The following is a 13,712-nucleotide window of genomic DNA, read 5'->3' as shown; positions in this document are numbered from 1 at the left end:
TCCAGGGATGCAATGATGGTTCAATGTAATTCATCACATAAATCATTGCACAATGATTTTTCTCAATAGGACTCCTGAAACTCAGGAAATAATACCAAGAATTAGTAAATTGATGGTGTCAAATTAAAAAAGCTTCTGCACAGCAAAGGAAACAATTAAAAATGGGAAGAGAGAACTTACAGAATGGGAGACAATCTAAACAGAGGATTTACGTCCAGAATATACAAAGAACCCAACAAACTTAACACCAAAAAAAAAAAATAATAATAGTAATAATCCAACTAATAAATGGGTAAATGAACTTAACAGATGCTTCTCAAATGAAGAAATACAAATATATGAAAAGTGTTCAAGATCTTTAGCCATTAGGGAAATGCAAATAAAAACTACATTGAGATTTCATCTCATTCCAGTTAGAATAGCAACCATCAGAAATACAAATAATAACAGCTTAGAAGTTGTGAGGCAGGAGGATTGCAAGTTCAAAACCAGCCTTAGCAACTTAGCCAGATCCTGTCTCAATTAAAAAAGGGGAGGAGGATGTTGCTGGAGATAATGCTCAGTGGTTAAGTGCCACTGGTTCAGTCCTTGGTATAAAAAAAATACAAATAATAGTAAGTGCTGGTGAGGATGTGGTAGAAAAGGAATACTTCAACACTTTCACACTGTGGGTGAGATTGTAAAGTAGTACAATCACTATGAAGATCAATACGGAGTTTTCTCTAAAGACTAGGAATGGAACCACCATGGAACCCAGCTATACCATTCCTGGATATTTATTCAAAAGAATTATATAGCAATACATGCATACTCATGTTTATAACAGAACAATTTGTAATAACCAAATTATAAACCAGCCTAGGTGTCCATCAACAGATGAACAGATAAAGAGAATGTGACATACATGTACAATGTAGTTTTGTTCAGTTATAAAGAACAAAATTATATCATTTGCAGAAAAAAATTGGTGGAACTGAGGAACATTTTGTTTATTGTTGAGAACAATTTTGTTTATTGTTGAGAGCAATAAACCAGACTCAGAAAGTCCACGGTCATATGTTTTTTCCTCATATGTGGAAACTAGAAAGAAAAAAAGGGAAAAGGTATATTTGTGGAGTGGATCTAATGAAATTAGAAGAGAGATCAGTAGAGTACAGAGCCGTAGAGAAGAGGACAGAAAAGGGAAGTTCTGTGAAATAAAATTGACCAAATTGTTATAGGCATGTACAAACGTCACAATGAATCTCACTATCATGTATAACTATAATGCATCACTAAGAATTAATTTAAAAATTTGACTCTGCCATTTACTTTCTGCTCGATTTTGCTTAATTTATGGTAATCTCTGTGTCATGATTTCCTCATAAAGAGAATAATAGTAGTATCTATCTTATGGAGTTGCTGTAATACAGATTTAAATCAATTCAGGTGTAAAGCATTGACAATAGTGCCTGACACCATGTAAATACTAGACACATGCTACTGTTGTCGGTGTTAGATATCTGTCACCTTTTATCAGGAGATCAGGGGACTGTCCAATCTCTGAATCCACAGTGCCTAGATCAAAATAAGCACTGCAATAAACTTGAAGACCCTAATGTACAAAACCGGGGAAATGGGTTTCCACATGAGAATGGTGGGAGAGGCCAGTAGGAAAGCTTAGAGACCCGGTTGGGCCAAGGGCTGGAGCTCTGTGTGCAACGCGGAAGCCCCAGCGGCAGAGGGGTGCGGCTTCCTTTTCCCGGGCCTGGGGCCGCGATCAGGTGGAGTCCACAGGCGGAGGAGTGGCCGGAGAAAGGGGTGCGGTCGCTGCCGGGAGCGCACGGAGCACCAGCGCGCGGGGCGCACACCTTCGCGGGCGAGGATCTGCGGGCACTGGCGTCTCCTTCTGCTGCACTTTTGGGGTAAGTTAAGCCGCGAGCCTCTCCTGCCAACCCTCTCTCGCCACTTGGGGCGGTAGATGCGCCTGACCCACTAACCCCCGCGAGCGCGGTCGGTGCGAGGCAGCGCTGTGCTGGCGTGGGCGCGGGGTACCGACCCCCTCACTGGCGCGGGCCTGGAGGGGCCTTAGTGGACACAAAGCTCATTTCCTGCATTTCAGAATCGAGGAAACTGAAGTCCCTGGGAACAAAAGTGTGATTCCCCGGGAGGATGACCCAGCTAGGGTCCTGGCAGGGCTCCAGCTGACACCTAGCTGTCTTGGCCCCCTGGAAAATTCACTTTTCATCGCATCTAGCAGAGCAAGGGGATCCAGTTAGACGTCTCTGCCTCTCGGTTCCTGAAGGTCTTGGGAACCAGAAAAAAAAAAAAAAAGCTGGGAGTTATCGTGGTCCTCAGTGTCCAGGTGGGCTGACTCAGAGGAAGCCACCCATCCTGTGAGCATGTTCTTCTCTTCACGTAGGCAATTTATTTTATTTTACTTAATTTTCTTTTCTGAGGTGGGAGAGGTCGATTAGGACATTGGGCGTTGGAAGTTGGAGAAGTTTGCTTTTTCCTGAAAAGACTCACCGTTTTCTTTGATTGCAACAGAATCCTGATTCATTAAACATGAATCATTCCCTTTGGCATGTGGGCACTTGATTGCAGATGACCAAATATAGGAAATTGTAGTTTCCACTGGGGCTGCGAGTTCTGGGGAGCTGGAGGCCCCTCTGGCTGCTGATAAGAAGTCACACAGATCAGGCTAACTTCTTTCCAAGGATTTATGTTCAACACAGATAACAGGTTTCGTCCTTTGAAAGAACTCAGTTACTACTTTTTTCATTGACATCTTAAATGTAACTAATGAAAACGTTATTCCTTGAAGATATTGCCACCGGTTTCACGAAGGCAGAATCTTCAGACAGAAAAGAGAATTTAAACTGTAAAGAAAACCAAATCCTTGTTTTCAGAGTTGTTTGGTTGTATGGAGAAATCTATTTAGAAATAAGGATCCAGGAAGAAGTAAAAGGAAATTATGTAACCACTGTAATGCTCTTCAGGAAGGACATGTTTTAAAATTCTATTGCTTAGGTCATTTGGCCTCCACAGTGGAGTAATTCTTCTTAAAAGGTAAATGATAGATCAGTAATACTTCTTAATTATTTACACATTACACTAGATCAACAAATACTGAGTGTCAGTTTTGGCCAGGTACGGTCAGGCACCTTAGTAAGTCAAGAAGTGGGTCATCAAGTTCATACCTTTGAGTCTCTTTCCAGTTACTAGAGTCTACTCACAAGCTGTGACTGTGGAACACTTTCATAACTCTCTGTGCCTCCTGCTTCTTCACATACAAAATGAAGGTGTTATTACTGATATCTAATGCACTACATTGTTATGAGGCTTGTATTAAGTCATTCATTAATTCAGTAAATATTTTTTCAGAGCCTACTATGCTTTAATGAACAGACATCCCCAGCCTTGTGGAATTGACCTCATAGTACTTTTTGCATGACCTGCCACATAGTGAGAACACAAGACCCCATTCAACATTATCATACATATCATCTCATTCAATGCTAGCAATAGCCCTCTCCTCTTCTTACAGATGAGGAAACTGAGGCTCAAAGAAATTGTATTAAAACTACAACTAATAGCATCTTGTATCCATTATATACTACATAGGGAGAAATGTGGGTTAGACACTCTAACTAGAGCCCCAACTGCTAGGCTACTGAGAGCCTGAGAAACCCAGGCCTAAATATTGTTGTGATTTCCTGTTGAACTTTGCTTTGGGGCTATAGTTGAATTTTTAGATTATTTTCTTCCCAGGGTGGGCGGGAGCAACTTGTGTTTCTAAATCAATCCTGGACACTTGCCAATGAATAAAGTCTACTTATAGAAAGTGTGCTCTGGTTCCCAATGAAAGAACTGCCCCTTTCACCTCTGCACCTACCAGGGACTGGCCTGGTCTCCTTAAAGAGCAGATGTGTCTGTTTATAACAGGCATTAGGCTTGGAGCCTTGCAAAGGATGCATGAGGTTCCATAATGAAGCACAAGGAAGCTAACTGAAGCCATCTGGAATTTGTGTTGGTTTAGAGGGGAAGAGCAGTTTCCTGTGTTTTCTTTTTTCCTCCCTCCTTTTTTTCTTTTCTTTTTCTTCCCTGTGATGGCAGTCTGTCCTGGTTAAAAGAGAGCAGTAGACATAGTTCTAGTTGATTTCTTTGAGAAGGGATTTGCTGTGTTATGCAGGTTGGTCTCAAGCACCTGGATCCAAGCCTTTCTTCTGCCTCAGTCTCCAGAGTAGTTGGGACTGCAGGTGCATTCCATACACCCAGCTCACACCCAGCTACTAGAATTTAAATAAGTAAAAAATAGGCTTTCTAGGAAGCGTGTCTGTAACCTCTCAAGTGTGGAGATTTCTTTCTCCTTTGTAGAGTCTTCAAAGATCTAGCACAGTGCCTCGGATATGGAAGGTGTCCAGTAATTATTTGTTTAGCAAATGGGATTCCTCAGTCAGAGACACATCCTCTTCCTGAGAAGGCTTTTTCTTTGAATATTGACTTCTGTTTTCTAGATTAAAGATTAAGAGTTGGACTGAGATAATTGCATTCTGAATCACAGATTTATACAATTTGGTGATCTTTTTCTTTTAATAGATTAGTGTGATCTCAACTCAAGGAAAAGGAGAGATACCATGGCATCTATCTGGGTAAGTAAAACTCAAGCCTTCACAACACAGTAACTTATCCAAGTGAAATCAAAATACATGAAGTCAAAATATTGAGAAAAATTTTTGAAAATTGATAAAAATTCCACCTGGAAAAAAAAACAAGGCAAAAAAGCTAAAGGATATCTAAAACTAAAATATTATAATATTTTATAAAGTTACATGGTTAAAATAATTTGTGATGACACCAAAGCAGAGAGGTAAAAAACAGAATAAATTTACTACATATATTTATTATATACATTTATTTAATGTTACTTTTATTCATGTCAGTGAGAAAAATATGGCTTTTTCATTAATTGAAGTTAGCAAAACTTCTGTTTGGTGATAAAGTAAGTCTATATTCCTTCTCCCTTTTTACAGTAAAATAAATATCAGATGAATAAAATATATAAATGAAGAAAATAAAATATGGGTAGATTTAAAAAATAATCTTGGAGTGGGGAAGGCATTTACAACCATGACCCTGAACTAAAAGCCTAAAAGAAAAATATTGATCTATTTATGTATAAATTTATAATGGTGACAGCAAACAACATTGTTAGTAGAGTCAGAACACAGCCTACAGGGAAAATATATTTTCAGCATATCAAACATAAGACTTATATTTTTGACACACAGGTAACTTGAATAAATCAATTTAAAAAATGAACTTGATGGAAAAATTTCTAAGGGACATAACTAGGAAATGGAAAGTATTATAAATATCCAACAAACACATTAAAAGATGTTGCACTTCACCGACAAAGAAATGTAGATAACATAAGGAGAAAACGTTTTCTATTTAAGGAATTAGTAAGGGTGAAAAAAAAAGCCAGTACAACCTATATTATAGAATGCAGGCAAGACAGATTTTCTCACACTCTGCTCAGGGGAGAATGAATTTGGTACAGGTTTAGGTGGTATTTTGTCGATCAATAGCTATCCATGTTTAAATGCACTTGTTCTTTTTTTAAGTTTTTTTTTTTTAGTTGTAGATGGATACAATATCTTTATTTGTTTTTATTTTTATGTGGTACCAGGGCTTGAACCCAGTGCCTCAAGAGGACTAAGCAAGCACTCTAACTCTGAGCCACAACCTGGGTCCCTAAATGCACATGTTCTTTAACTCAGTAATTCCACTTCTGAGTTACAGATACACTTCTGAAGAAAGTAATACATTCTGGGACGTATCATATGGATAAACTTACATATGCTTGAAAAATGTATGAGCCTGAAGACATTCACTTGTATTAGTGAAAATATTCAGGGACTGGAGTTGTGGCTCAGTGGTAGAACCCTCGCCTAGCACATGCAGTGCCCTGGGTTCAATCTTCAGCACCACATAAAAATAAATGAATGGAATAAAGGTATTGTGTCCAACTACAACTAAAAAAAATTTTAAAAAATTGGCATAAATCCAATCACATTAGATTGGATAGAGAGAAATGATGGGAGGGGAGGGGAGGAGTAGGGGGGATAGGAAGGGCAGCAGAATAGAATAGACATTATGATTGCTGTATGTATATAGGTGACTCTATGACCAGTGTGATTCTGCAATCTGTACAATCAGAAAAATGAGAAATTATACCCCAATGATTCAAATGTATGAATTGCCAAGATCATTGTAATGTCATGTGTAGCTAATAAAAAAAATTGGCATAAATGGCCATTTGTTTGTATAAATTAGTAAATTGTAAGGTATAGCTTATAGCCTTTTATATATATGATCATTAAAAAGGAGGAAAAGGGAGTCAGTTCTATGTGTATTATTTTACAAAATTGGAAAAGAATATATTAATGAAAAATAAATCAAATTACAGAATGGTGTGTATAGAGCAATTCTGTTTGAAAGAAAGGAAAAAGATCTAGATGTAGACTATTACATGAACACTTTCTAGAAATGTGGGAGTTTGAGCAAGGATGATTTTGGTTTTCCTAGTGTCACCTTCTGTACTCTTCAATTTGTTTCTTTAAACTATGAACATATATTTTATCAGTAAGGGGTGGAAGAAGTTTAAAGTAAAGCATGAAAGCTATGACCAGCCCTTAGCCTGGCATGGAGAGGAGGATGTGCTGATGCAAGGCTTCACTTGGCCCCACATTATTCTCATACCACTGAACAGGAAGCTAATCCTGCCTCTTTCCAGATCTGATATCTGCTGTTTTTATTGACTGCTAGCAGAATCAGATGAAAATAAAGCATCTCTCCAAAATGCTAGCCCTTGTGCATTAGTTAGTAGACACAGAATTGGTTGGTCAGGCTCTCCAGCTGACACCTTTGAAGGGCTGGGAGAGCCTCAGGTGAGTATGAATGTATTAGTTTCCTGTTGCGACCATAACAAGTTACCACAAATTTAGCAGTTTAAAGCAATATCTCATAGTTTTATATGTTAAAAGCTTGAAATGGGTCTCATGGCACTAAAATCAAGACACTGGCAAGGCTGCATTCCACTCTGGAGATTTCAAGAAGAATCCTCCTCTCAGCTCACTTAAGATCTTGCAGAGTTTGGTTCCTTACAGTTGTAGGTCTCTGCTAAGATCTCTGCTGACCCCAGCAGGGTCTGCCTGTAGCTCCTAGAGACTCTTTGCATTTGGCCTCTGTAGCTCAGCACCAGCTTTGGTACATTGAGTCCTTCTGGCACCTGGAACCTCTTTGGCTTTATTTTCTGGGGCATCTTTCCTGTCTTCCTCTTCTTCCTTCAGCTCAAGACAGTTCTCTGCTTTTAAGGTTGCATCTGCTTTTAAGGGTGCAGATAATCCAGGATAATCTCCCTATTTAAAGATATGGAACCTTAATTCCATCTGCAAAGTCCCTTTTGTCATGTGACTGAACCCATTCACCATGTCCAATGATTCCTGTGTGTATATTTTAAGAGAGGGACATTGTTGTGATTACCATAGGGGTTGGGAGTCTGGTTGCATTAGGAAATGGGAGCATTTGGTTTCAAGCAGAGAGCAGGCCAATAAGAGGAAGCTATGTGGAGACAAGAGGGAAGTGAAGAAAGAGGCCTTAGCAAGAGGGATTTATACTGTCTCTTTTTTTACTTTTCTTCTTTTTCCAAATTAAAGAATTAATATTTGAGTGAGATCTCAGAGAACAGAGATTAAGAACCCAACTACTCTGGAAAACAACATGGAAACTCCTCAAAAAATTAAATATAAAATTGTTCAAATATAATTGAACAATCCCACTTCTGGGTATATATCCAAAAGAATGAGAGCAGAGTCTTGAGATATTTGTATACCATGCTCATTACAGTGCTTCACCATAGCCAATGTCAATTGACAGATGAATAGTGCTATGAACACAGAATGGAGTATCATGCACCCTTCATAAGGAAGGAAATCTTATCATATGGTAAGATGGATGAGCCTCAAGCACAATATGTTAAGTGAAATAAACCAGTAATAAAAAGACAAATATTGTGCGATTCCATTTATACAAGATATCTAAAGTACACAAATTCTTAGAATCAGAAAGCAGGATGGTGGTTGCCAGGGGTAAAGAGGAAAAGGGGGAATTGTGTTTTAGTTTGTATAGAGTTTCAGTTCTGCAAGATAAAAACATTTTGGTAATCTTTTGAAAACAGTGTGAATATTCTGATCACTGTTCAACTACGCACTTGAAAATGGTAAATTCAGATTTACAACTGTAACTACTCTTATCACAAAGTTCTGTTCTGGAGCAAGGGCTAGCTGCCTGATGCACACAGAAGTCACTGCTATGGCTCAGGATTTTGCAAAATAAAAAAAGTTTATGTTGCAGTCAACTGGCAAGGAGGTCAGGAGTTAAACAGGGGTTCAAATCTGCCGCAGAGTGAGGGAGTTTACAGGAAGAAGAGGGGAGAAGCTGCTTGTTGATTGGGTGGCGAGAAAGGGGGGTTGTAAGGATCATTCACACACACATAGACAGTCCTCCTGCCTCTTCGTAGATCTGGTGTTTCTTTTCCTGGGGGAACTATGTTCTGTGCAGGAGATTTTAGGCTTGTGACATTAAAAGGTCACTGACTGGAGGAGCTGGCTTCTTCTGCACATGTCCATCCTTGAAAAGTCAGTTCCAAACCCTCCTTAAGTGGATTCTGCAGGCTTTTCCTGAAAGACAATTTAAGCACTTTGTTATTCAAAGAATTTATGTCCAAGTTTGTCCAGGCTCAGTTGATTTCAGCGGATCTAGGAGTATTGTAATGCTACCATTGTTTTACATACACAATCTCTGTTACATCAGTATTTCCTTTGTTTTGAAGTTTTAAATATCTCTATTCGATCATGTGTTCTACTCCTTCACCCTTGATGAAAGGGTCTGATATTTCATCGGTCTCTACTCCTTGAACTCAGGGTTCTTTGTCATTAGGTCCCTAGCAAGCACTCAGAAAGCTCACAAATTAGAATATCTCAGGACAAGACTTTTTATTAAGATACAAAAGCAATATTTTTTTTCCTATGCGTGCTCCCTATAATGCTTTCTTTGAGCTCTTTCCTCATTGGTCAATTCCTAACTTGCTTTTTAAAATATAATTTCTATTTTGTTTAAACTCTCAATTTAGAATTTTTATATGCTATTAGAATGTTTCCAGATGAACCCATAATCAATGTCAACAACATGAATTGTTATTAACATTCTAACTTGTTATACATCTTTTTTGCCTGTTCTAAACTCCAGTTTACAAAAGGAGGAAAGGGAACATAGAGCTACTCTGGAACCAAGGGATAAAAATATAATTTTACATAAATACAGTGCTGATGAACTTTGTCTTGAAGTTCATCCAAAGCATAGATAAACAATTAAAGCAGCAAGTACCTAGCGCAATAGGCTCTAGTGGGAGCAAAATAAAGATAGCTCCCCACAATCTCAATTTTATCTTTCACAGAGCCATACTTGATTAAAAAGCAAATGATCTAGTCTTTTGCCTCAGTTTTCTCATCTATAAATGGGCATAATAGTCGTGCCTACATCATCCAGTGCTTATAAGCATTAAACCATTTCCTATAAAATACATTAACAGTGCCTGCAATGGAGTAGACATTCAACAAATTTTAGTTGTTTTCATTATCATTTTAATATATCAATTTTATTCTAAAATCATATTCTCTGCTAATTAATAATAATTATTATTTATTATTTACTTAATAATTCTCTAAACTGTCTTAATAAAAAAGCCTCTGCCTATTTTCCAATTTGATTTTATTTCAAATTAATATCATTTCTTCCTCATTGGAATGGTTCTCTGAAAGAGTTGGCTTGTTCTCAAATAGATTCTTTCTGACTACTTCTATTTTTAGTATTTTATGGTATCTTTAACATATGTGTCTTTAAAGACATACAGTGCTCTGTTTCCAGTCCAGTTCTATTACTTCCTGAAGTTAGCATCTGATTCCTTAGGTTTAGGAGCTCTGTCCTCCATGAGGTTGCTCTCACTTTAGATGTCAATCACACCTTGGGTAACACCCAAACTTCTGACTGATTGGCTAGCCATAAATTTGGGTGTTTCCATGATCCCCTGAAATTCGTAATTCACTAGTCTGACTCAGAGTTCTCATTGAAAACATGTTCTCATGATTGTAGATTTCTTATAAGGGATACACACAGGGCAAGATCTGGAACAATCCTGGCCATAGAGCTTCCATGCTCTTCCCCGTGAAGTCGGGGCACGTCACCTTCCCCCACAACAGCGTTTTCACCAGTCAGGAAGCTCCCCTGGGCCTCAGTGTCCAGGATCTTCATCAGGGCTCCACTATGTAGGCGTGTTTGATTGAACTATTTATCACTTTACCGAGCTCAGCCCTCCTTTCTTCTCCAAGGTTGGTCTGATCCCAAACTCCAACCCTATAATCACATGTTTGGTCTTTCAGGTGACCAGCTCTCATCCTGGGTCTATCTAAGGGCCTGATGGGTGTCACCTCAGTAGCATAAAAAAAAAAAATCACTCACATTACTAGAAAATTACAAGGATTTTTGAACCTCTTTGCCACAAACCAGGCAAATATAATATTATATAAGTTAATTATTATTGATTGTTATATATCATTATGTATTATAAATTATCATAATTAGCTTTAAGTATTCTATTTTATTAATTACTATTAACATAATACTTCTTATTATACTGTACATATATGACTCACATTAAAGCACAGAGTTTCCAAAATATCATATTTTTTTATTTTTTTATTAAAATTATATCAAGACTAAAGACACTGGTTATCTTAATACTGATCAGAAGCTTTATTTGTTAGTTATATCTGTAATGATGAGAAAAAATGGGAAGTGAACTTAGGTTTTATAATAAATAAAGACAGAATCACTCAAAAACATGGCATTCATGTAGACAAAACAAAAAAGGATCTTCATGGTATAAAAGTTGAGGAAGGCCGATGGACAGTAGAAAGTTGCAAACAGGAAAAGCGAGCCCAGGAGGATGTGTTCATGGTGAGAGTCCAGGCTCCCTCCCCACCTGACCCTTCCTTTCTTTTCTGGGAAGAACATTGATGTGGTTGAACACATGAGGACACAATGGTCTCACTTCCAGGGTTAACTCAGTGGTGGGGCTCTCAGGAAGGGTGTGGTGTACTAAGATGAAAGAATTTGGGAAGGTAATGCCTTTCAAATTCTGTCCCATGGATGCCTCCAGCTTTGGACATTTGCATGCTATTGCTCCTGGGTTCAAGGAGTTTTGAGAGCCCTGTTCAATTGCATATTTCTGGACCTCTCACTATACCTTTCTTTCCTGGTGGGCTTGCTCTTCATGACCATGCAGATTTAAAACAAATGTGAGGAGAACACTTGTGTGCCCACGTGGAGCCAGCTGGATTCCTCCTCTGGCCCAGCTCCCATCTACCACCTAGAAGAGCTGGCTTTGAGGCTATTTTCTTCGAAATAGACTTTTCTTATCCCGGGCAGAACAGGTCTTTTTCCTGGTTAGGTACTTTTCAACATGATTGCAATTTCCTCTCTCCGTTTTTTTTTTTTTTTTAAAGAGAGAGTGAGAGAGGAGAGAGAGAGAGAGAATTTTAATATTTATTTTTTAGTTATCGGCGGATACAACATCCATTCCCTGAGGCTTCTTTAGGTAAATATTGGCACAGTGACTGATGGCCCTCTGGAGGAAGTCAATGAAAAACAGGTTAGACCTGGGTTCCACATCAAAACAGTAAAGCTTTGTTTCAGGATGAAGCCTGGAAAGAAATACTCTAAAATCTGAGGGAGGAGAGTGAGGCTCCCTAGGAATGAATGGAATGAACAGGAAGGAGCTGTCCTTTGCCACTCCCTGATCTGAGTCCTGCTATGAAGGAGGGAGGGTCCCTCTTCCATATTTAATCATGATGAAAGTATAAATTCTGAATCTAATGAGTATCCAGGAATAAATCTGGTAAATCAGAGGCTAAGAGGAAAAGAGAAAGTTTTAAATTGGAGAGGAAGAAATGTGAAAAGGAGAAGGTATGATTTGATTCTCTTGAAAGTATATTGTTTGGTGGATACAAAGCTGTTAGTATTTTAGAGTACTGCAACATACGATTAATACACAGGCCTTACATGAGTTGAAAGAGAAGAAGTCAAAAGGGCAGAAAATTCTCAAGTCTGTCTGGTCCTCCCTTATCAGATCTTGGCTCCTTTTGTTTCTACTCTGTGTTTGATTAAATTTGTCGCACAGGTTCTAGAGGCATGTTTAAATAGGAATAGTGACAGCTCCATGTGAACAGGGATTAGAAAAGGTGAAACCAGGCACAGTGGCACATATCTGTAATCCCAGAAACTCCGGAGGCTGAGGCAGGAGGATCACAAGTTCAAGGCCAGTGTCAAGAACTCAGTAAAACCTTAAGCAGCTTAGTGAGACCTTGACTCAAAAACTTAATTTTTTTTAAAAAAGGACTAAATATATATAGTTATAGTCAGTGGTAAAACTCCTTTTGTAAGGGTCTGGCGAACGTCGGAGGAAGAGACCACCAAGAGACCACAGCTCATGCAACAGCAAAAGGGGTTTATTGAGGATCCAATCCAGCGCGCTGGGGCTCCGTGCTCACTCAAGGAAGGAGAGCAGCCCAGAGCCCCGAACAGGGGCTGAGCACTGCTTAAGTACACTTTTTGGGGAGGGCGGGGACTTTACATACATCACAGTCTCCTTTAACAAATCATCATACACTGCGGGAAAATCAAACAACAATTCTGAGACATGATTAGTACATTCATTGGCGGGAACAGGTCGGGCGGGGGTGATAGGTCAGTTCTAAAGCGGGGTACACATTCAAACTGATTGGTTTAGGCCCTGCGATGTCTACGTGCAAAGTCACACACAGGGTCCTAGGTTATTAAACAACCAGGCGGTCAGGGGGAATATTTACTGGGCAGTTCTGGTGAATTGTCCTAACAGCTACAGGAATTTCAGGTTTTAGGTGTAGCATAGGAACTTAACAATACCTGGTCCTTTACATTTTAACTCAGGCCTTGCTGCTTAGAAACTTTACAATGCCCGGTCTTTTATACTTTAACTTCAATTTCTTTTACCCTTACACTTTGGGTTAAATCCCTGGTATGTATAAAAATAAATAAATAAAAATGCAATTGTAAGATTTTGACATATGACATGAAGCTCTGAAAAATCTGGTTGTGTTGAAAGACCTAAGTAATCTCATTCTGCTTGGGACCTCATTTTGCTCTGAAACTTAACCTCTGACCTACTGTAGTCCTAAAGTCAGGAAAATACTACAGAAAAGCTCTGTGGAAACAGTTCTCAGAAGCAGATGGTGATCACCTAAGATAGGCCAAGATAACCACATATCTGAAATTCCAGATGGCCCCCACCTAGGTGTGGTGACCAGTATCTAAACTAGAAGCTCTTTGATATAAGGAGAGTAACTAAGAACAGAGTAGGGACGAAGAGCATGAGAAGAAGATTAACATTAAACAGAGATGAGAGGTGGGAGGGAAAGGGAGAGAAAAAGGAAATTGCATGGAAATGGAAGGAGACCCTCAGGGTTATACAAAAGAACATACAAGAGGAAATGAGGGGAAAGGGAAAAATAATACAAGGGGGAGAAATGAAGGTCAGTAGAGGGGGTAGAGAGAGAAGAGGGGAGGGGAGG

The 13,712-nt window shown here is 38.9% G+C and overlaps 1 protein-coding gene across 4 annotated transcripts in view; it reads left to right on the top strand.

Annotated features, from left to right (window-relative positions):
• The first annotated feature begins 1,744 nt into the window (after window positions 1-1,744).
• The window catches only part of Anxa3 (annexin A3), a 92,008-nt gene continuing 80,040 nt past the window's right edge, over window positions 1,745-13,712 (top strand). For 2 of the 4 annotated variants that reach the window (XM_048784786.1, XM_048784789.1), the window contains exons 1-2: window positions 1,745-1,904; window positions 4,582-4,634. In XM_048784786.1, coding sequence (XP_048640743.1) covers window positions 4,620-4,634 — 15 coding nt within the window. In that variant the 5' untranslated portion in view covers window positions 1,745-1,904; window positions 4,582-4,619. Of the gene's footprint in view, window positions 1,905-2,101; window positions 2,398-4,581; window positions 4,635-13,712 lie in introns of all 4 variants that reach the window. The other 2 variants (XM_048784788.1, XM_048784787.1) reach the window with 2 other exon arrangements.

The sequence above is a fragment of the Marmota marmota genome, unplaced genomic scaffold, assembly GCF_001458135.2.
Source record: "Marmota marmota marmota unplaced genomic scaffold, marMar, whole genome shotgun sequence".
Lineage (NCBI taxonomy): Eukaryota > Metazoa > Chordata > Mammalia > Rodentia > Sciuridae > Marmota > Marmota marmota.
This window is presented reverse-complemented; position numbering and strand designations above follow the sequence as displayed.